Source organism: Rhinatrema bivittatum, chromosome 6 (genome assembly GCF_901001135.1).
Source record: "Rhinatrema bivittatum chromosome 6, aRhiBiv1.1, whole genome shotgun sequence".
In the NCBI taxonomy this organism is placed as follows: domain Eukaryota; kingdom Metazoa; phylum Chordata; class Amphibia; order Gymnophiona; family Rhinatrematidae; genus Rhinatrema; species Rhinatrema bivittatum.
The window spans coordinates 161,036,052-161,056,857 of NC_042620.1; the positions used below are offsets into that span (position 1 = coordinate 161,036,052).

The window sequence follows — 20,806 nt, forward strand, 5'->3', positions numbered from 1 at the left end:
AATCGGGCTGATACAGTAAAGCGCGGCCATGGTTACCCGGTTTTTAACCCACTTTGGACGCATGTTTTGGACGCGTAAGGCGTACCTGCGATTCAGCATCGGCTTACGCGTCCTTACCGCTTGCCGAAAAGGACGCGTATCCCTTTCTGCCTGCCGCATGTATATGACATGTTAATGATCGGATTAGCTATTCCCTCCGATACAGTAACGTGCGCCCAAATTATCGCCCTGTTAACCAGCTCATTTACCGCATCTTTAACCTGAATATTTACTGCCTACCCTGTCCCTGGCGTTAGTATGGTGTTCAGTCAGCTTCGTACCGGACAGTGGTTGAGAAATGCTCAAAATGTGAGGCCCTCCTGCGTGTGTAGTGTTGCGTGAGCATGCTGACGTGATTGCCCAGCATCCCTAATACTTTTATAATATAGAGAGACTACTGATTCGCTCGTCAGCCCTCGGCTTGGATGTCAGAGGTCGGGCGCTCAAGGCAGCGGTGCCTACAGCTGCCTACAGCGGTGCGGACGTCCGCTGCCTTGAGCACCCGTCCGGATGTCCAAGCCACGACCTCGGACATCCAAGGTCGCGGCGTCCATGAACAGAGGCACCACTGCCTTGAGCGCCCGGTCGGACGTCCAAGGTCACGGCTTGGACGTCCGGCCGGGCGCTCAAGGTAGCAATGCCTACAGGCGGGAAGGTCCATGAACGGAAGCCGCGACCTCAGACGTCCACGGTTGCGGCGTCCGTTCATGGACCTTCCCGCCTGTATCCAGGCGTCCATGATCAGAGGCACCGCTGCCTTGAGCGCCCGGCCGGACGTCCAAGGTCATGGCTAGGACGTCCGGCTGGGCGCTCAAGGCAGCGGGGTCTGTAGAAAAGAACCATCCACTTACCTGGTGGAATGACATTTCAAATGACATTTCAAAGGACAGGTACCAGCGCACCCTGGATACTGTACAGGCGCTGCATACTGCTCTATACAGTATAATGGATTGCGAGCACCTACCGCTTCATTGACACGCTTTGGACGCTGCTTGGATTTGCGTCTAATTTGAATACTGAATCGAGCGGTATGTGAACCAAAATATGCGCGCGGCAAATGAGCGGGCGCCCAGCACTGCCACACTGTTTCTTACGCGTCCTTACTGTATCGGCCCGAATGTGAGAAGAAAGGGCAGAACCGGGCCACCCTCTCCCCAGCCATCGCTTGGTTCATCAACCTGGCACTGGGCTTCTCTGCTCTGCTCCCTGCCATGGCCTCTACTCTTTTCCTCTGTTTGAGGGTGTCTGCACAAGGTTGCAGCGCCAACCCTCTGGCACTGTTCCTGCGTGGCAAAAATCCCATGCATGTGCAAGCCCATGAGATATCTGGGGACCACGCATGCACAGGATGCCAGAGCGACAGTTGGCGGCACCTCGTGATGATATGTGTGGGTCCAATTTAAAAGTCCCGGCCGTTGTCCGGGGCACCATATTAGCAGCAGCGGCAGCACTGTGGCACCATCGGCATTGTTCTCATTGTGCAGCTCGGCTTGGAACTGGCAGACTTCGGCTTGATCGCTCAGCCAGCAAACTTCCCTGGTTCCCTCCTGCAGATTATCACCCTGGTCAGCATACATGGAGAACAGGAACGGAAGGGGAGATTTGGCAGCTCTTTGCAGGCCAGCGTGCACGTCTGGCAGAGTAGCAGCGAGCCCCCCCCCCCCCCCGCAGCAATCGTATAGCAGCACTTGGCGGTAAGAGGTGCTAAAACAAATAAGCAAAGGGGGGCAGGGATTCAGTGACAGGAGCAGTGGGGCGGACAGGAGATGCAGGGATGATGGGACTGGTTTGACGAAGCACTGTGAAATCTGATGCTAGTCTGAGGGGCAAGCCGGCCAGCAGAGACATACATATGAGCCGAGTTGCGGCAGAGTTTGGAGTCAGGGAAGGCAGATCAGTGCCATGGAGCCGCAGTGGCCAATGAGACATGGCGTCTTGAATGGAAGAGGTAATACGAGTGCGACCAGCAAGTGGTGACAAAGCAGTGGTGGCCCAGCTGCCACGAGAGGATGCACATCCCCCGGGCAGCCCGGAGGCTGCACTGGCGATGAACAGACTGCAATTGTCCGTGTGGACCTGGCAGGGCCTTGTGACTACTCCGGGAGGCTTGACTTGGGCTGGGACAGGTTCCAGGTGGAGTGTTTTCCGTTGGATTCGGGGTGGGATTCGGAGGCACAACGGGATTGACATGGGCTGGCCCACAACAGCTGCAGGGTAGTGAGTGTGGGCGGCCCCCTACTTGCAATGTACCAACAGTTGTGGGAATCCCAGCCGCGCAAGGGGACTCCAGTTACCCAAATTATCTGGGGGTGTATTCGTGCATTCCCCCTTTCTGGCCTATGTATATTACCCCGGCCCCGGTGACTGGAATGGTTGGGACAAGCTGCAGCCTTGCGAACAGACAGCCTTAACTGGAGCGAGGCTACTCAGTGAGCTCAAGGCGGCATTGACCAGGGGGTGTCAGGAGTACAGCAGCGTGAGGATTCTGTTGGAGGTCTGTCTAAGTCGGCAGAAGCACCATGCAAGGCAGTGGCACAGGAAACAGTGGAGATCGAGCGTCCTGCAACAGCAGCCATCTCAGTCAGCGGTTCAGGAGCATCGACGGAGGTTGGGTCAGGTACGCTCTCACCCAGTGAAGGAACCAATATTAAGGATCAAGGTGGGGGAGGACGGCAAGTAAAGGTCCTGGGGGGCGCTTAAGGTGGGGACTGTAGCACAGGACAGGAAGAGGAAGCGCAACAGGAGGTGGGCTGTGAGGACTGGGTCCAGTTCTAGCAGTTCGTCTGATTAGTCCAGTTCACACTCATCAGGTAAAGGCGGCACATCCAGGCCTTTGGCAGATCCGGACAAAGCAAGTAGGGGGCTGCTCGCACTCACTATCCTGTCACACAGGCCGATTCAGTACGGTGCACTTGGCTGAGCGTACAGTTTAGCACCCGTTTGGCCACGCGTTTTCAACGCAAACGCATATTGATGAGCCAATTAGTTAGTCGCCCGGAATACAGACATTAACACCTGCCCAATAAAAGATATTAAGTCGGAGGCCCCAAAAATAAAAAAAATCAAATACATTAAAAAAAAAAAAAAACTGCCTGCCAGTCGGCGGGTTCGGAAACAGACACCGGTAAAATTAAGCGTCTGTTATCGGACCCACTGACAGCCGCTGTTTCCGCTAATAAGGAGGCACCAGGGACACGCGCCCTAATTTAAATACAAAATCGCGCGCCCAGGAGAGGTGCCTGGGCGCACGTCAGGAGAGCGGGTGCTCAACATGGAACGCCGGCTCTCCCGCACCTTTTGATGAATCGGCCTGACAGTTGTGGGAGAGCGTTCCCAGGGCGCTGCGTAAAAAAAAAAAAAAAAATCAAGGGGCACACTTACGTAGATATTTTTAGCTTATTGGAAGGGAGAAGGAAGAGGGGTGATAGGAAGAAGAGCAAGGGTCAGGATGAGGCAAGCGGTCCAGAAAAGATGCCTAGGAATATAGTTAACTGGACTAGGGCTTTCCTCAGGATGATCAGCATAGTAGGGCAGAATGATCCGAGCCAGTACACGCCCATGTTGAGTTACACCAATACTATACTCGAGGCATATAAAGAATATGAGGGGTGGGCATGGCTGAACTATGACGAGCGCTTCAGGGACAAAATGGAAGAGAACCGGTTCATGTCATGGGGCATGCAGGATGTGGAGCTTTGGCTTAGGCAGATTAAGAACAAGGCAGCTGATGCGGGTGCGAGGGGATCAGCAACACACAACCCAACAACCCGGTCGCCACATCGTCCGCAACCACCAATGGCGAAGTCGTCTGCTGGCGTTTTAACAAGTCCACTTGCAATTTCCAGGACTGCAATTTCAGGCACGCCTGTTCAGTGTACTCTGGGTCCCATCCGGCAGCTTAATTAAGAGGCTTAATGCGGAATTGGACAGTATGATAGCCTGGCTCGACCATTACTCCAAGAAGAGCGCAGCCGTCAAGATTTTACAAGGGCTTCGATGGGATTCTGAATTCCTTTCTGGGGCAAAATTCCCAAGGGTGCGGCACACAATGTGGGTTCAGCAGTGCATCACATCAAGGTAGTGCAGCAGAAGATTAACGCAGAAATAGCACTACGTAGTATGGCCAGCCCCTTCGCGGACCCATCGTTTGCGAAGATGATATTTTCTCCCCTGGCGGTGATGCCCAAGAAGGAGCCTGGGAAATGTAGACTTATACAGAACCTATCGTATCTACCGGGGAAGTTTGTAAATGATCAATTGCCACAGGATGAGTGTTCCGTGCAATACACACCTTTCGACAATGCGCACACATTGAGGAGCTGTGGGAAGGGTACCTTAATGTCTAAAACTGACTGAATCGGCATTCAGGTTGCTCCCTGTCCACCCAAGTAGCTTCCCTTTGCTTGGTTTCCGATTCAGGGGGCAATATTTTTAAAACAAATGCATGCCTACGGAATGTGCAGTTTCATGTGCATCCTTTGAGTTATTCAGTTCTTTTTTACATTGGGTGGCGGAGCAGAGAGTTGGCATTCCGAATCTCATTCACTACTTGGACAACTTTCTATTTGTTGGGCCCGGTGGGTCTGACACTTGCGCTAAATTATTAGATGAAGTTCAGAGTGCTGCTAGCCAGAGGCAAGACAGAGGGCCCATCCACGGTTTTGTCCTTCTTGGGCATCGAGCTGGATTTGCAGGAGATGAAATCTAGGTTTCCTTCTGACAAGTTGAGGAAAATGCTTAAGAATACATTAGCAGCAAAAAAGCTGACTTTGGCTAGCATACAGTCACTCGTGGGAAGTCTAAACTTTGCGTGCAGAGTCATCTCAACGGGGAGAGTATTTCTCAGGAGGTTGTCCTAGGCTACAGTGGGAATCAGCAAACCGCAACACTTTATCCGGGTATCTGCAGCCTTGAAGGATTTGTCTGCTTGGGTCAATTTTTCTGGGCGAATTCAACGGGGTATCAATTTGGCAGAAATCTCCAGTCTCGAACCGCGACTTGGATATTTACTCAGATGCTTCATGTGGTAGGGGATTTGGGGTATATTATCAAGGTTCATGGTGTGCCAAACCCTGGCTTGCAAACTGGAGGGCAAGAGGTTAGACGAGGAACATAATGTTTCTTGAATTATTCCCCATATTGGTGGCCTTAGTTATATGGGGCGAACGGCTAGCCAACAAAAGAATATTTTTTTTTTCGGCCATCATGTTTATTAGATATTTCATTAGAAATATATACAAAGAGCAATAATAAACGTGTAGCGAAAGATACAAGTACATGGTCAAGCTCAAACATTGCTGTACTGCTATAGCGGACGCTGAATAGCTACTAATAACAAACATTCTTTACATATATAAATTCTGAAAACATTACATCTTAGTACAGCTTGAATAGTTTTTGCTCACATATTCGAAATCTCTATTGTTTTCCCCCTTATACCCTGTTCTCCACTCTCCTTTCCCTCCCCCACCTTCAAGCTGGTTTTTCTTCTAGTTCTGATAGAAGGAAGGTCAAGATACATCAGAAAGATAAAATACCAAGCAGAATACACAAGAACACTGTGCAGATTTCGCTTGGCGACTCAACATTGTTACAGAGGGTGCCTGACTTTTGTGGAGGTAGTGAAGTACATGTAGATCGTGTGAGAGATCATGGATATAAAAGGTTAGGCTTTGCATTGCTGACTATGGATTTCCCCAGTTTATGAGTATTTCCATAGATTCCTATCCCCTTGGGCAACGTGAACAGTTGTCCGTGCCTCCGCTTTTTCCTCCCCTCTACAATGATGGCGATGGCAATTGGGGGTTACCCACTGATATTAAATTCGACTGTAGGAGACAAATATTCATAAAAGGGTTGCCATTTTTCCATCATTGTTCGGCATTTTTTGAAAGAATTCCGCTTCACGGAAAGAAACTCAAGTGTGAATAGTCTAATCATTTTTTGAAACCATTGTTCTTCTGAGGGGGTGTTTTCAGCAGCCAGTGGAATAGGATAACCTTCTTCCCTATAACACCCATTTTTGCAATTAAGTGCTGATTGTATAAACTTCTGTGTGAGTTATCGTAATGTGCCTTGCCAAAAAGCCACGCATTTGGGTCTGCAGGCAGACTCCGGCCTATGATCTTTTGTGCTTTATTATGTATGCACTGCCAAAAATGCTTGACATAGGGACATATCCGGAACATGTGGATATAGTCTCCTGGTGCTCTGTCACACTTTGGGCACCTATCTGTCTGTGATTGAGTGGCCTTAAATGTCCTGCTAGGGGGTCCAATAAAAATACCAGAGAAACTTTAGGTGGGTTTCTCTCAATGTAACGTTTTCAGATATCTTTGGAATATCCGAAAACCACTTTTGAAAAGTAATATGGGATAGGTGAAAATCAGACCAGGCTGCCGATTTTTGATGGAGTGGTTGCAGATCTGTCTTGAATAGTTTGAATAAGCATTTTACGGATAAAGGCTATAGATGGTTTTGGATACAGCAAAAATAATTTTCCGTAATATTATAGAGGAATCCGGCTCCTGGAACATCATTCCAGAGGTCTCAGCAAAATGGCGTGCTTGTAGGTAACCATAAAAATGGTGATTAGGGGTTTGAAATGTTTCCTGCATTTCTTGAAAGCTATGAAATTTGAGAGTTTCTGGGGAATATAATTGATAGAAAAAAAAAGTGAGTCCTTTTGCTTTCCAGTTACCGAACACAGTTGTTCCTAAACTCAAGGAGAACAATGGATTTTGACTTAAAAGTGGTAGGGTAGACGTGAGCTTTTGGTGTCTTGCTATCTGGCATAGAAACTCCCATACCTTCCTGCAGGAGATAATTAAATGTTGAGGTAAAGCCTTGAAATCACTTAATATTACAAAATTTAAGGATGGTGTCTCGTACCACTGGCTAAGATGAGCATGGGGGATGTACTTGGCTGAGTCTAGGATAAAATCTTGAACCCATAGCAACATGGAGGCTAGATTATACATCCTCAGGTTAGGGCATCCTATCCCACCCTGAGCTAAGGGTCTAGCAAGGGTCTGCAGAGATATGTGGGACTTCTTCCCATTCCATAAGAAAAGGTGGAATAATTTGTCAATTTTCTTATGGTATCTTTTTGTGATCCAAAGTGGGGCCATTTGAGAAACGTAAAGCCATTTAGGGATGATCATCATCTGGGAGCTGTAATTTCCCCCAGAGAGAAAGAGGAAAAGTTTTCCATTGGGCGAATGAAGTGGTAGTGGCTTTAATCAATGGTTTGATGTTTGCTTCTTACAGTTGGGACAGATCAGCTGGGATGCATACACCTAAGTACTTCATTTCCCTTCCCACCCATTTCAGTGGAAATGTACCGGGCCAAATAGAACGTACATTCCCACAGATAGCTATCTAGTGCCTCGGACTTATCCTATGCAAAATAGGCTCAGCGCACGTAACCCTTTTAAAATCTGGCCCATAGTTTATATCCATTGCACAGAGGTGTTAAATATGTATTAAATAGCATAGCTCAAACTGCTGAGCCTTGAGGCAGTCCAATAGTAGTTTCAGGCCCTTGAGAATACTCATTATTAAACTCAATGCACTGATAATGGTTCACGCAAGAGGTAAACCACTAACACAGTTCCAGAGCTACCACATTCATGAAGGTGATGTAATAAAAGCCTTCACAGTCCTCCCCTATTTAATTTCCTTGCTTTTCACCCAAGTTATACAAACCCTATTCTCTATACTTGCTTCACCCATTTTATGTTTTCCAGGTTATTTCTTCCCTGTTCTTTGTTTTATCCAGGTTATTATTCCCTGTTCATTGTAAAACAAGACTTTGTCTATGTTATTTTGCTGGTTGTAATGTAAACCGAAGTGATAATTAATCTTGTTAATTGAACCTCGGTATATAAAAGTTATAAATAAATAAATAAATATCCTGGTTGATTTTGAGCCCTGCAGATTTTCCAAAGGCTTCCTGAATTTGAAGCAGGGAAGGTAGCGAATTGAAGGGGTCTGTAAGAAAAATCAGCACATCATCCGCGAATGCTGCTACCTTAAATGTAACCGGGTCCTAGGAAAAGCCAACAACTTCAGGCGTCAAGGCTATTTTCCGCAGCAGCGGGTCTATAGATAATATGAAGAGCAAGGTGGAGAGGGGGCAACCTTGCTGCACCCCCCTCTTGATGTTCACTGTGGAAGATTTAGATCCATTGGCCAAGATAAAGGAGGTTGGGTTGCAATAGAGAAGAGATATGTAATTCAGAATTTCCCCCTTGAAACCGAATCTTTGTAAAACTGAAAATAAGTAGGGCCATGAGACTGTCAAATGCCTTTTCTGAGTCGAAACTTATTGCTAGGGCCTTTGTTTGGTTAGTTTGACAGATAGCCATTGCAGAGAGGAGCATGATTATAAGCGAACTTGCCCATCTACCCTTGACAAAACCCATTTGGTTAATAGAGATAAGCAAAGGGAGAACACCACTTAGTCTATTCGCAAGCACCTTTGCCAAAATTTTACAGTCGCAATGATGCAGGGTTCATGTGATACTTCCCTGGTTTGGGAAGGATTAATATGGGTATTATTCAGGTCAACCGGGAATGTGCCCTCCCCCAAAGCACTGGAGTAAAATTTTGTTAAGAGGGTTGACAATTTTATTTTAGGGATTTTGTAAAAATTGTGATATTCCATCTGGGCCTGGGGATTTCCTGGGTTTGGTTTCTGAGATGACCTGGGTAACTTCTGCAGGTTGAATAGGCTTATTTAAATGATTTATCTGGGAATCTGAAAGTTTGGGGAGGGGGAGATCTTTAAAGAAAAGATCTTCCTCCTTCCGTCCACCTTAAGCATCAACTGTATTATAGAGTTTTGTAAAATGTTTTGAAAACTTTGCAAATCTCTGCTCTGGATGCTACTTCCTCCCCTGATCTGTTTTTCATTTTAGTAATAAGTGTCTTGCTTCTGGCCGTCCGAACTATGTTAGCAAGGAATTTACCTGCTTTCTTGCCGAATTTATTAAAGTTGTATTCAGAAACCTGCAGTATTTGTTGGGCTCTGTGGTGGAGCAAGGAATTAAGGCTAAGGCCGCAAAGTATATGTGCTTGTTTTCGGGGATAGGGGCCTGTATTAGCTAGCTTTTTGCAGTTCTGACCTGGTCTTCCAACTGTAAAATCACTATCTGTATGTTTCTTTCTTTTGCTCACGAAAGCAATGATTTCTCCGCGCATGACCGCTTTCGCAGTTTCCCAAAGGAGTTGTGGTGTATCCCCATGGACTTGGTTATGTGACAAATTCCTCCCATTTGTCTTTTAAGAAGGTTTGAAATTCTAAGTCCATATTTAAAAAACTCAGGAATTTCCAAGAATAAGACTGCTCTTAATCTGCAAAAGGGAAAAGCTCAACCCAAATGGGGGTGTGGTTTGAAATCACTTGTTGTCCAATACCTGCCTTCTTGATTGTAAAAAAAAAAAAAAAAAGTGGTTTTAGAATCTAGGATATAATCTATGTGAGAAAGGATTGCATGGGCTCTAGAGACATCAGTATAGTCCCTTTCTTCCGGATGGAATGTTCTCCATATATCCAACAAGTCTAGTTTATGGCATAGGTAGTTCGGTCCTTTAACCTGTAGGATTTTTCCCCTACGTTCTGCAGGGCACTTGTTGATGGATGGATCCATTACCCAATTAAAATCTCCCATTACAAAAAAAGGTGACCTTGGGCGTAGAGTACTAGCAAATTAAAAAGTTGGAGAAAAAAATGAGAATACTCATTCGAAGCATATATATTGCATAGGGAAATTTTCCATTATGTAACATTCCCTTAAAGATATCAGCCTTCTGGATCTGTTACTGCGTTTGTAACAATTTAAATTTAAATTTTTATGAAGGAGTATCGCTACTCCCGCGCTTCTACCCTTTGCCGCTGCATAGTAACAAGTGCCTACCCAGTCTCGGCACAATTTGGAGTTCTCTACATCCGATAAGTGAGTCTCCTGGAGATAGGCTATTGCAGCTTCACTTTTCCTCAGGTGTTGTAAAATCTTTTTTCTATTTATTGGGGAATTTAGCCCGTTAACATTCCAGGAGTAACATATCCATATCTCGTAGTGTACCCTAAATTATTTATCTTCTCCGCCTAAATAGCAGCAAAACCAGAAGTGTTAAGTTCTTCCCAGATTACCAATCTGACAACTTCACCTCACCCTGTTTTAACCTCCAATCATTCTGTATCCCTATACCAGCCCCCCAGTATCCCTGAGAACCCTTTCCCCCCTCCTCCAGAAAAACCCCTGCCTAATACAATTTACCCCATTAACAAGGGGAAATTGTGAGTCATGTGTGGAATGTGAGTGACCGCCACGCCGCCCGCCTTTTCCCCTGTATTTCTCAATAATTAGAAAAAGCATTTCCCTCATCCATCATATGTTTCTTAGCCTCTGTACCCTGTTGCCCTTATTGCCAAACCGAGCCAAGGGCTTGAGTCCAAGATAGGAGAGTTCTCGTATGTTCGGTGTCACTGTGACCATCGTTAGTAAATTCTGTTTCCACTCCGCCAGAGTTCATTAAGAGAGTGTTCTCCCCTCAGGTCTGTCATTCTACGCATCCGTCCGGAGATGATCTAAGTTCTTTAGTATCTCGTCGTGAACTCTCCTCTCTTAGCTGTTAATCCCATCTTTCATGGTAATTGTAGCTGCATGCTCGTATTGGAGACCACGTTTCACAGAAGGGGGGACCATATGCCGGGCCTTCAAGCCTCCGGTGACCATTTTGTGCCTATTTAGGCAAGACTGAAATGTAGAAAGGTATTTTTGGCTTTGAAAGGTTCCTTATCAATGCTTTGAATAATGTAAACAATAGTCCGTCATTCTGTTGTCTGCTGGTGTGGGAAATACTTTAGTTGAAAATGAAATTATAAAGTTTTGCTGGAAATCCAAGAGAAAATTTAATTTGTTTTTGAAATAAGGACGAGCAAGCGGTCGAAAAAGTTTTTCTTAGGGCTGCTGTTTTGGCAGAGTAATCTTGCAATATTCGGATTCTTGGTATTTGATAAACCAGCTCGGGGTGCTTCCGGGAGGCCTGCATTATCTTTGCTTTGTGGGCGAAGTTAAGGATCTTAGCAATAATGATCCTTGGTCTGGCCTCAGACTCTCCCTTTGGCGCCCAGGCGGTGCACCCGTTCAATCGAGAAAATACCTTTCAGATGTGGTAAGTTTAAGGCTTCTGGGAGCCATGTTTCCAGATGTCTCCCAGTTTCGAATCTTCTATCGATTCCGGAAAGCCGAGAAATCAGAGACTGGAGCGTCTAGCCCTATTTTCAAGGTTGTCTAGCTTTGAGGCCTGGTCTCCAAGTAATTTCTCCAGTGCTTGCATTTTCGTGGTACAGGTTCAGCGAATCGTCCTCCAATACCGAAATGCGTCCCTCTGCCTGATCCATTCAGGGGTCTAGGTCGGCTAGTACAGATTTGATTGCCTCTAGTTGTCCCCCGATGCCCGCCAATTTTTCGTCCAGCGCCGAGCACACTATTTCCTTAATCTCCACCAGCAATTGCTCGTTTTTAGACTGTTCCAAGGTAAGGTCTCTGTTCTCTGGAACCGCGGTCGCCATTTTGTCTTCGGGGCCCTAGCCTTTCTTCTTCCCGCCTCGAGCCGGCTTTAATCGACAGGATTTATTCATATATGTCACTATTGACATGAGCCGTCTTCAGTACCTTGGTCCACGAGTTTGAAAAGTAGTAGAAAGTAGATAAAAACTGTGAAAAGGTGGCGCAGCATCCGGAATTGTATCTGAAACGTCCTGCTCAGCTCATTCACATCACGTGACTCCAAAGATTATTATTTTAATGCAACAACCAAGCGGTGGTTGAGGTTATCAACAGGCTACCGTGTGGGATGCTGTCCACATGTATTTAAAGACAATAGTTTTCATTTCTGGATTGTTTCACATTTTTTTGCATATTATAAATTTGCATAGACAGTTAAATTTGATTGAAAAATTGGGAACAGTGATTATAAAAAGTGGTTTGAGTTGTGTGAATCCCACCCAAGTACATGAATATCTCAATTTATTTTTAAAAGTTGTTCACTTTAATTTTATTTTTCAGTTTCTGTAACCACCTATTTTTCCGTCTTCAAATCATCAACTGTTAAACTATGCTTCCTTATGCTACAATTTATTAGTCTTTCTTTATCCAACCAGCATAATTCAGTCAGCTTCTCAGTAAGATAAACCAAATACTGGATTGAAAACTCTCCAGAATACATGCAAAACATTAGCTGAACAGTTGCACCAGAATAGCAAAAACTTATTCCAGCACAGAGGCCACAGTTTACTGCACTAGATGTTAGAAAGAAGACATTTACTTTTTAAAAAGATCCTTGTCCAACATCACACCATCTGAAGTGGTTTGCAGAGTCAGTCTGAGCATGTCCATGCATTCTTTCAGTCTAGGGTCTGCAGTACGTAGTCCAGTATATTTTAATGCCTGTTGCAAAAAAAAAACAAAACTATCTGTTTGATCTAAGCCAATATCAAGACTAAACACACGTTCTTTAGGTTACAGTATTGCATGCAGTATTAGAGTTTAGCTATGATTTAAATCTATAATGGTATTTTTAGAAGGATTTTTGGAGGGTTTGCTGCCAGAAATAGTTGAAGTTTGGGAAGTATTTGCACCACAAAATTAGATTGTGTTAACAGTAATCCAAAATATAACTAATACCCAGTGATAAAATTCATTTTCATGCTCAAAATCTTGTGGTTTCTAAATGTGCATTATGTCAAGCTAAAAACTTACGGTGATGAATTTATGAACTGGTATTTTTTCTTGCCCTTCTGCAATGGTATAGAACAGGAGATCCTCCAAGCTCGGCAAGAGACCCTGCTTTATCTTCCTAAGTGTGGGAGGAAAGGTGGGGAGGAGAAAGAGGGAAGAAATCAGCCAACATTCCACTGACAATATTTCAAAGTACCAAATTTCAAATTTGATCCCCGAGATCTCCACAGAGATATGAATATTTTTGGTGGATATAGTGAAAACCGTGATATTTGCATACCTTTGGCCCAAGAATCAGATTACCTTGCATATTTACTAACCTTGAAAATTAGACCTGGCTGGGACTCTTGAGCACTAGCTTCAAGAACCACAACTTTATAGATAAATATGAAAAGAAAACATTGCTTGATCATAGTGAATAAATTTGCATATGAATTGCCAAACCTGACAAAAAAAAAAAAAAAAAAAATCGAACTGCCTACAATCTACCTTATAAATGGGCCATGACCGACGGCCCGCAAATGCGCAGTAGAGCACAGCTCTACTGCGCATGTGCGGGCAAGGACGTCTGTCTTAGCCAGCGTAAAAAAAAAAAAAAACATGGCGGCGGCGGGTGGCAGCGTCGGCGAATGACGACGAGGAGCGGCGGCAGCGGCAGCCAGTAGCGAGGGAGAAGAGAGAGAGAGGGAGGGAGGGACTGAGTGAGAGGGAGGGAGGGACTGAGTGAGAGGGAGGGAGGGACTGAGTGAGAGACAGGGAGTGAAAGGGAGGGATTGAGTGGGAGGGAGGGAGGAAGGGGGTGGGGAAGAGTGAGGGGAGAGGGAGAATGAGGGAGAGGTGAGAGACAGGGATGTGAGTAAGTGGAAGGGTAAGAAGTTGTGGAGCAGAGAAAAAGGAAGTGGAGGAGGGCTGAGGGAGATGGGATTGAGACAGGGTGGGGAGTGACTGAGGGAAGGGGAGAGAGGTGAGAGTGAGGGGAAGGAGGCAGTGGGAGACAGAGTAAGACTGAGGGGTGGGAAGGGGGTGAGTGACTGCGGGGGAAGGGGGAATGAGGGAGAAAATGTGTAGGAGGGTGCTGTTTTCGAAAATGGACCGAAAACAAAAATGTAATGTAGCCCGTTGTGACAGGCTTAACGGCTTGTAGTGTTATAAAAAGAAATCTAAAACAAATCTCAGCACGTGCAAAAAAAGAAATTGAGTTTCAAAAGATCATAATTACTGTCAAACAAAAACCATAGACATACCCTTTTGCAGGTCTTTTTGATTAGCAACTAATCTAAAAGTCTTGTTTCAGAAAGACTTCTGACCAGAAAGATGCATTTTGTAGGTTCCACTATAAAATAAACTGAATGATTGGGGTGGGGGGAGGGAAAGCTCTCTACATTACAAAAAGAGTCTCTGAAAGTAAATTAACATAGCTTGTACTCTACATATATGGATCTTGAATAGGAGTTAAAAAAAAAAAAAAAAAAAGACAGAACTCACTCTGTGCTGGAGAATGTATAGACATGTTGTAAGCTTAAAAGACCAGTGCTGGCAAGCATTGTAGGAAAAAATGAAGAGTAGCCAGCAGTTTTTCAGATTACAACCCAATACATATTTTAGCACTTTTTCCATTTTCTGTGGGGTTTTTTTTTGTTTGATATTTGCAAGGTTTTAAAGCACTAGGCTGATACAGTACAGTGCACTGTTATCCCATGTTTGGACGCGCGTTTGACACGCTATCTTTACCCCTTATACAGTAAGCGGTAATAGCGCGTCGAAAACGCATGTCCAACCCCCCCCCCCCAAAAAAAACAACCCAAAACTAATAGTGCCCGCAACATGCAAATGCATGTTGATGGGCCTATTAGTCATTCCCGCGCGATACAGAAAGTAAAATGTGCAGCCAAGCCACACATTTTACTTTCAGAAATTAACACCTGCCGGTGCCGGGGAAGTGTACAGAAAAGCAGAAAAAACTGCTTTTCTGTACACCCTCCAACTTAATATCATAGCAATATTAAGTCTGAGGCCCCACACGTTTTTCTGTATCAGCCTGCATGCCCTATAATAACTTAATTACAACATATAGTAAAAAAGCAGAGGAATTAGAAAAAAGTATCACTTTGACCAAGAATGTTCAACAGAAGTTAATTAGCTCTGAAAACCTTCTGAATAAAAGGCTCAAAGGGGTTGAGAATGCACTAAGAGCACACAATTTGAGAGTGCTTAATTTTCCTGTTGTGAGGTTAATCTCCCCCCTAGAACTTTTTAAGATATACTTGCAACAGGTCTTAAAAATTCCTGAGTCTGCGAGTCCTGTAATTGTGAAAGCATACTATCTGCAACAATCACAACAGCAAGCCCAAGCTGAAGAAAGGGAGCCAGGGGGAAATATTTCAACAAGTTTGGACTTAACACATTTTTTGGGAACTGAAATTACCCAAAGAAAACCACTATTGATCTCTTTTGCATTCCTCTCTGAGCGTAATCAAATATTGAGGCTTTTTCTAAGGAACAGGCAATTACTTTCCTATGGGCAACCTATATGGATATATCCGGATGTCATAAAGGCAACCCAAATTTGTCGAAAGAATTTTCTAGCGATGCAAGCTATGCATTAAAATACCCTTGCAAATGTTCGATTAGGTATCTGAATGTCCAATATGTATTTTATGATCCTGACCAGCTTAGAGCTTTCTTGGAGGCTCGTTCAAGCAGCTCCAGTTACTAGCCCGGCTCTAGTCAGTTAATATAGCCTTAGCACTATTTTATGGTGGCCCCTTTCTTATTTAGAAATATTGCTTTATATGGATGCTCCTTTTCCACCTCCCAACGTCTTATAATTTTGATATTGAGTATTGTAGGTTAATTTACGAATACCTAAGGCTTATTTTCTAGTAAATGTGTACCTATATGTACCAATATCTATTTTTCTGTACAAGGTTATATACTTGGAATTTGTTTTGAAAACTGAAAATAAAGAATAAAAAAAAAAGCACTATGCCCTGGGTTATACACAACTCACACACTGTAGTTAAGTATACTATACATAATTCATAGAAAGACGAAAGCAAAAACAGATTAAACCAACATGCAGCACAAGTTTACTACTCATAGAGCAATCCTCCACAAAGACTCCAGATACGCTAGTACACAAACTACTACTACACTAAACACACCAACACATACCATTTAAACTTATGCCACACAGGCTGCTGTAGCTGTAGATTCCCATAGGTCACTCGTGAACACTAAACATAACAATTTACAAAAAGCCATTGTCAGATTACAAGCAGATATTTGCAGTTTGCTATAAAAAAAAAAAAAGGTCTCTGCAGATTTTGCAGAGTAATACTTTTACAATACGAGCATATTACTTTTCATCTTCCAGAACTATTCTGAATATGACTTTTTAATTAAACCCTAAATTTTGAAGCTTGTTTTTGCTAATTCATCGTTGGGATAGATTACTAAACAATGGGTCTCCGACAAGACCCAGAGACATGCTCTGAAAAAGCAGAGTTGCTTACCTATAACAGGTGTTTTCCTAGGACAGCAGGATGTTAATCCTCACACATGGTGACATCATCCGATGGAGCCCGGCACAGAAAACTTATGTCAAAGTTTCTAGAACTTTGACTAGACACACTAAGCATGCCCTAAAACAAGCGGCCATGTAGGGTCCCCTCTTCAGTCTCGTAACATAGGATTACGATAAAGAAAATAATAACCAAAAGGAGAAACCCAACTCCGCGGGGTAGCAGGCGGATTTCGTGAGGACTAACATCCTGCTGTTCCAGGAGAACACCTGTTACAGGTAAGCAATTCTTTCTCCTAGGACAAGGATGGTAGTCCTCACAGATGGGTGATTCCCTAGCTACAGGCAGCTCCCCAACACAAAAGGGGACCAACAAGCACAATATGCACAGCACTTTTGGTAACAGAGGGGAGAAAGCCTGAACCCAAACAAGCCCTAGGTAGGGAGAGCTGGGTTCTACACCTCAAACAGGTTCGGACAGACTGGCCGAAGCTACTGTCAAGTCTGCCATCTCTATCCAGACAGTAGTGAGATGTGAATGTGTGGAGATAATTCCATTTTGCAGCCTTGCAGATCTCCTACATGTGAACTGCTCGCAAGTGGGCCACCGACGTTGTCATTGCTCTGACAGAATGAGCCTCGACATGAACCCCAAGATTCAGTGCCCCCTGGGCATAACAGAAGGAGATGCAATTTGCTAGTTAACTGGATAATGTCTGTTGGCATTGGCAACTCCCAACCTATTCCTATCAAAAGAAATAAAAAGTGGGGTGGACTGTCTATTGGCTTCTGTCCACTCCAAGCAGAAGGCTTAAGGCTCTCTTGCCATCCAAACTGTGCAGGGCTCGTTCACCTTGGGGACTAGGAAAGAATATTGGCAGGACGACTGACTGATTAAGATGGAAATCCAACGCCACCTTAGGCAGGAACTTGGGGTGCATACGGAGGATCACCCTATCATGATAAACTTAGTGTAAGGTGGATAAGTCACTAAGGCCTGGAGCTCGCAGACCCTGCGTTCTGAACTATCTGCTACCAAAAATATGACCTTCCAGGTCATATACTTCATATCACAGGTATGCAGTGGCTCAAAAGCTTTCATCAGCAGTGCTAGCACCACGATGTCCCAAGACACAGTGGGAGGCCTTAGGGGAGGCTTCAACTGAAGCAAGCCACACAAAGTTTATAACTATAGGCTGTACAGAGATAGGCTTAACCTCTACACCATGATGGTAAGCGCCAATTGCACCGAGATGGACCCTAATGAAGTTGGTTTTTAAGCCAGCCTCCGACAGGTGCAGGAGGCAATCAAGCAGTTTTTGCATGGGGCAGGAGAACGGATCTAATGCTTTCTGCTCACACTACATGGAAATCCTCTTCCACTTCAGCCCATAAGACTTTCTAGTGGAAGGCTTTCTAGAGATGCCACTAGAACCAGAGACACATCAGCAGAGAGACCAAGCGGCTGTAAGATCAGCCTCTCAACATTCAGGCTGTGAGCTCCAGGGTCTGGAGGTTGGGATGCCAAAGTCTGCCTTGTTCCTGCATAATGAGATCTGGGGAAGTCCTGAGACTTATCAGTTTCCGGAAAGACAACTCCTGAAGGAGTGGAAACCATACCTGTCTCGGCCAATGAGGATCATAGTCCCTCAAGTCCTGTCGAAGATTTGAGAGGGTCTTCATTATAGAGGAATCTGAGGATGCACGTACAAAAGAAATTTGCCCCTGTGGTGAGCAAAGGCATCCAAGGCTGGTGCGCTGTCTGACTTGTACAGGGAACAGAACTGAGCCACCTTCCTGTTGCAGGGGGATGCAAACAGGTCAACATCTGGAAGTCCCCAGAGGTGGAAGATCGGGTTTGCTACACCCTGGGGTCCAGTGAAGACAAGACTCAGTCTGTCCACTATCACATTCTCTGTTCCGGCTAGATACATGGCCCTGAGCACCATCCCATGGGACAGGGCCCAGGACCAGATCTGGACTGCTTCCTTCAACAGGAGATAAGGATCCTGTGCTCCATGCTTGTTGACATACCACATCGCCACATAGGTGTCTGTTTGGATCAGGACAATTTTGTTGGGACAGCCGATCTCTGAAAGCCCATAAAGCGTACCTGATCACCCAGAGCTCCAGGAAGTTGATTTGACACTGCACTTCCTGGGCAGATCACAGACCCTGAGTGTGGACACATCCGGAGAGAGGACAATTTGGGTGTGTGAGTGGGGGGGGGGGGGAAGCTTGAAACAAAACGAGTCTCCCTGCTCCAAATTTGAAAGAACCCGCTATCAGGACAAAGAGTCCCGGAGGGACGGATTGATGCAGATGTGATACAGAAGGTCCTGCATGGCTTGGCGCCACTGCAACCTTAAGGTCCACTGGGCTCTGTGCATGTGTAAACGTGGACAAGGAGTGACATGGACGGCTGCAGCCATGTGGCCTAACAGCCTCAACATTTATTTATTTTATTTAAAGGCTTTTTTATACCGGTATTCGTGGGTACATCATATCTGTTTACATATAACTTGAAAGTTGCTAGGAATAGCAGTGGCTATTTTCTAAGTCAACTTAATTAATAGAAGGTAATGGACTGCTCCTCCAAGAACTTATCCATGTGACAAACTGAAATCTGCTGCTCTGTAGGCTTTGGCTTGAGCTGTCATTAGCAAGGCTCCTATAAAGTACAATTGAGGTGACAGGATGAGGTGAGATTTTGGGTAGTTGAAGACAAACCCTAGTGACTCCAGCACACGGATAGTCAAGTGCAAGGACACATCAGCCCCTGTCTGAGAGGCATTCTTGACAAGCCAATCGTTCACATAAAGGAAAACATGTACTCCCAGTCTGCAGAGGTGCCCCTCCACCATGGCCAGACACTTCGAAAAGACACGGGAGGCAGACACTAGCCTGAACGGCAACACGCTGTGCTGGAAGTGCTGTTTTTCCACCACAAATATGAGATACATCAAGATCTTTCCAGGTCACAGGAAGTGATTGTATGCATCCTTTAAATTGAGGGAGCACAGCCAGTCCCCTTTTTGCAGGAGGGGAAGCAGGGTACATAAGAACATGCCATACTGGATCAGACCAAGGGTCCATCAAGCCCAGCATCCTGTTTCCAACAGTGACCAATCCAGGCCATAAGAACCTGGCAAGTACCCAAAAACTAAGTCTATCCCATGTTACTGTTGCTAGTAATAGCAGTGGCTATTTTCTAAGTCAACTTAATTAATAGAAGGTAATGGACTTCTCCTCCAAGAACTTATCCAATCCTTTTTTAAACACAGTTACACTAACAGAACTAACCACATCCTCTGGCAACAAATTCCAAAGTTTAATTGTGCATTGAGTGAAAAAGAACTTTCTCCGATTAGTTTTAAATGTGCCACATGCTAACTTCATGGAGTGCCCCCTAAGATTAAAGAACCGATTCACATTTACCTATTCTAGACCTCTCATGATTTTAAACAGCTCTATCATATCCCCCCTCAGCGGTCTCTTCTCCAAGCTGAAAAGTCCTAACCTCTTTAGTCTTTCCTCATAGGGGAGCTGTTCCATTCCCTTTATCATTTTGGTCGCCCTTCTCTGTACCTTCTCCATCACAACTATATCTTTTTTGAGATGCGGCAACCAGAACTTTACACAGTAATCAAGGTGCGGTCTCAACATGGAGCAATACAGAGGCATTATGACATTTTCCGTTTTATTACCATTCCCTAATAATTCCCAATATTCTGTTTGCTTTTTTGACTGCCGCAGCACACTGAACCAATGATTTCAATGTGTTATCTACTATGACACCTAGATCTATTTCTGGGGTGGTAGCTCCTAATATGGAACCTAACATTGTGTAACTATAGCATGGGTTATTTTTCCCTATATGCATCACCTTGCACTTATCCACATTAAATTTCATCTGCCATTTCAATGCCCAATTTTCCAGTCTCACAAGGTCTTCCCGCAATTTATCTCAATCTGCTTGTGATTTAACTACTCTGAACAATTTTGTAACATCTGCAAATTTGATTACCTCACTCGTCGTATTTCTTTTCAGATCATTTATAAATATACAAGCCGTTAAGCCTGTAACAACGGGCTACATTAATTTTTTTTTCGGTTCATTTTCAGAAACGGCACTCTTCTAACACTTCTTCTCCCTCACTCCCCCTTCCCCTCGCTCAGTCACCTCTGTCACATCCTCCTATCCTTCGGTCACTCACCCCCTTCCTCCACTCACCTCCCTTCCCTCCCCTGCCCCCACTCAAACTCCCTTCCCTCAGTCTTACTCACCCTTTTCTCCCACTGTCTCCCTCCCCTCTCACTGAAATCCCCTTCCCTCACTCTAACCTTCCTCCTCCTCTTCCCTCCTCAGTCACTCCCCACCCTCTCCCGTCCTCTCTCAGTCACTATGCTATGTGTGACTCACTCCTTCCCCTGCGGCATGGCACGTCGGTCAGAGCTCTCGACGTTCCGGCCATCCCAACTCCCTCCCCCCCCC

The 20,806-nt window shown here is 45.0% G+C and overlaps 1 protein-coding gene across 4 annotated transcripts in view; it reads right to left on the bottom strand.

The window, feature by feature from the left end:
* Positions 1-20,806, bottom strand: part of GLS (glutaminase) — a 251,083-nt gene that overhangs the window by 195,021 nt on the left and 35,256 nt on the right. For all 4 annotated transcript variants that reach the window (XM_029606093.1, XM_029606092.1, XM_029606095.1 and 1 more), the window contains exons 2-3: positions 12,810-12,906; positions 12,376-12,497 (exon numbers count right to left, since the gene is read on the bottom strand). In XM_029606093.1, coding sequence (XP_029461953.1) covers positions 12,376-12,497; positions 12,810-12,906 — 219 coding nt within the window. The remainder of the gene's footprint in view (positions 1-12,375; positions 12,498-12,809; positions 12,907-20,806) is intronic.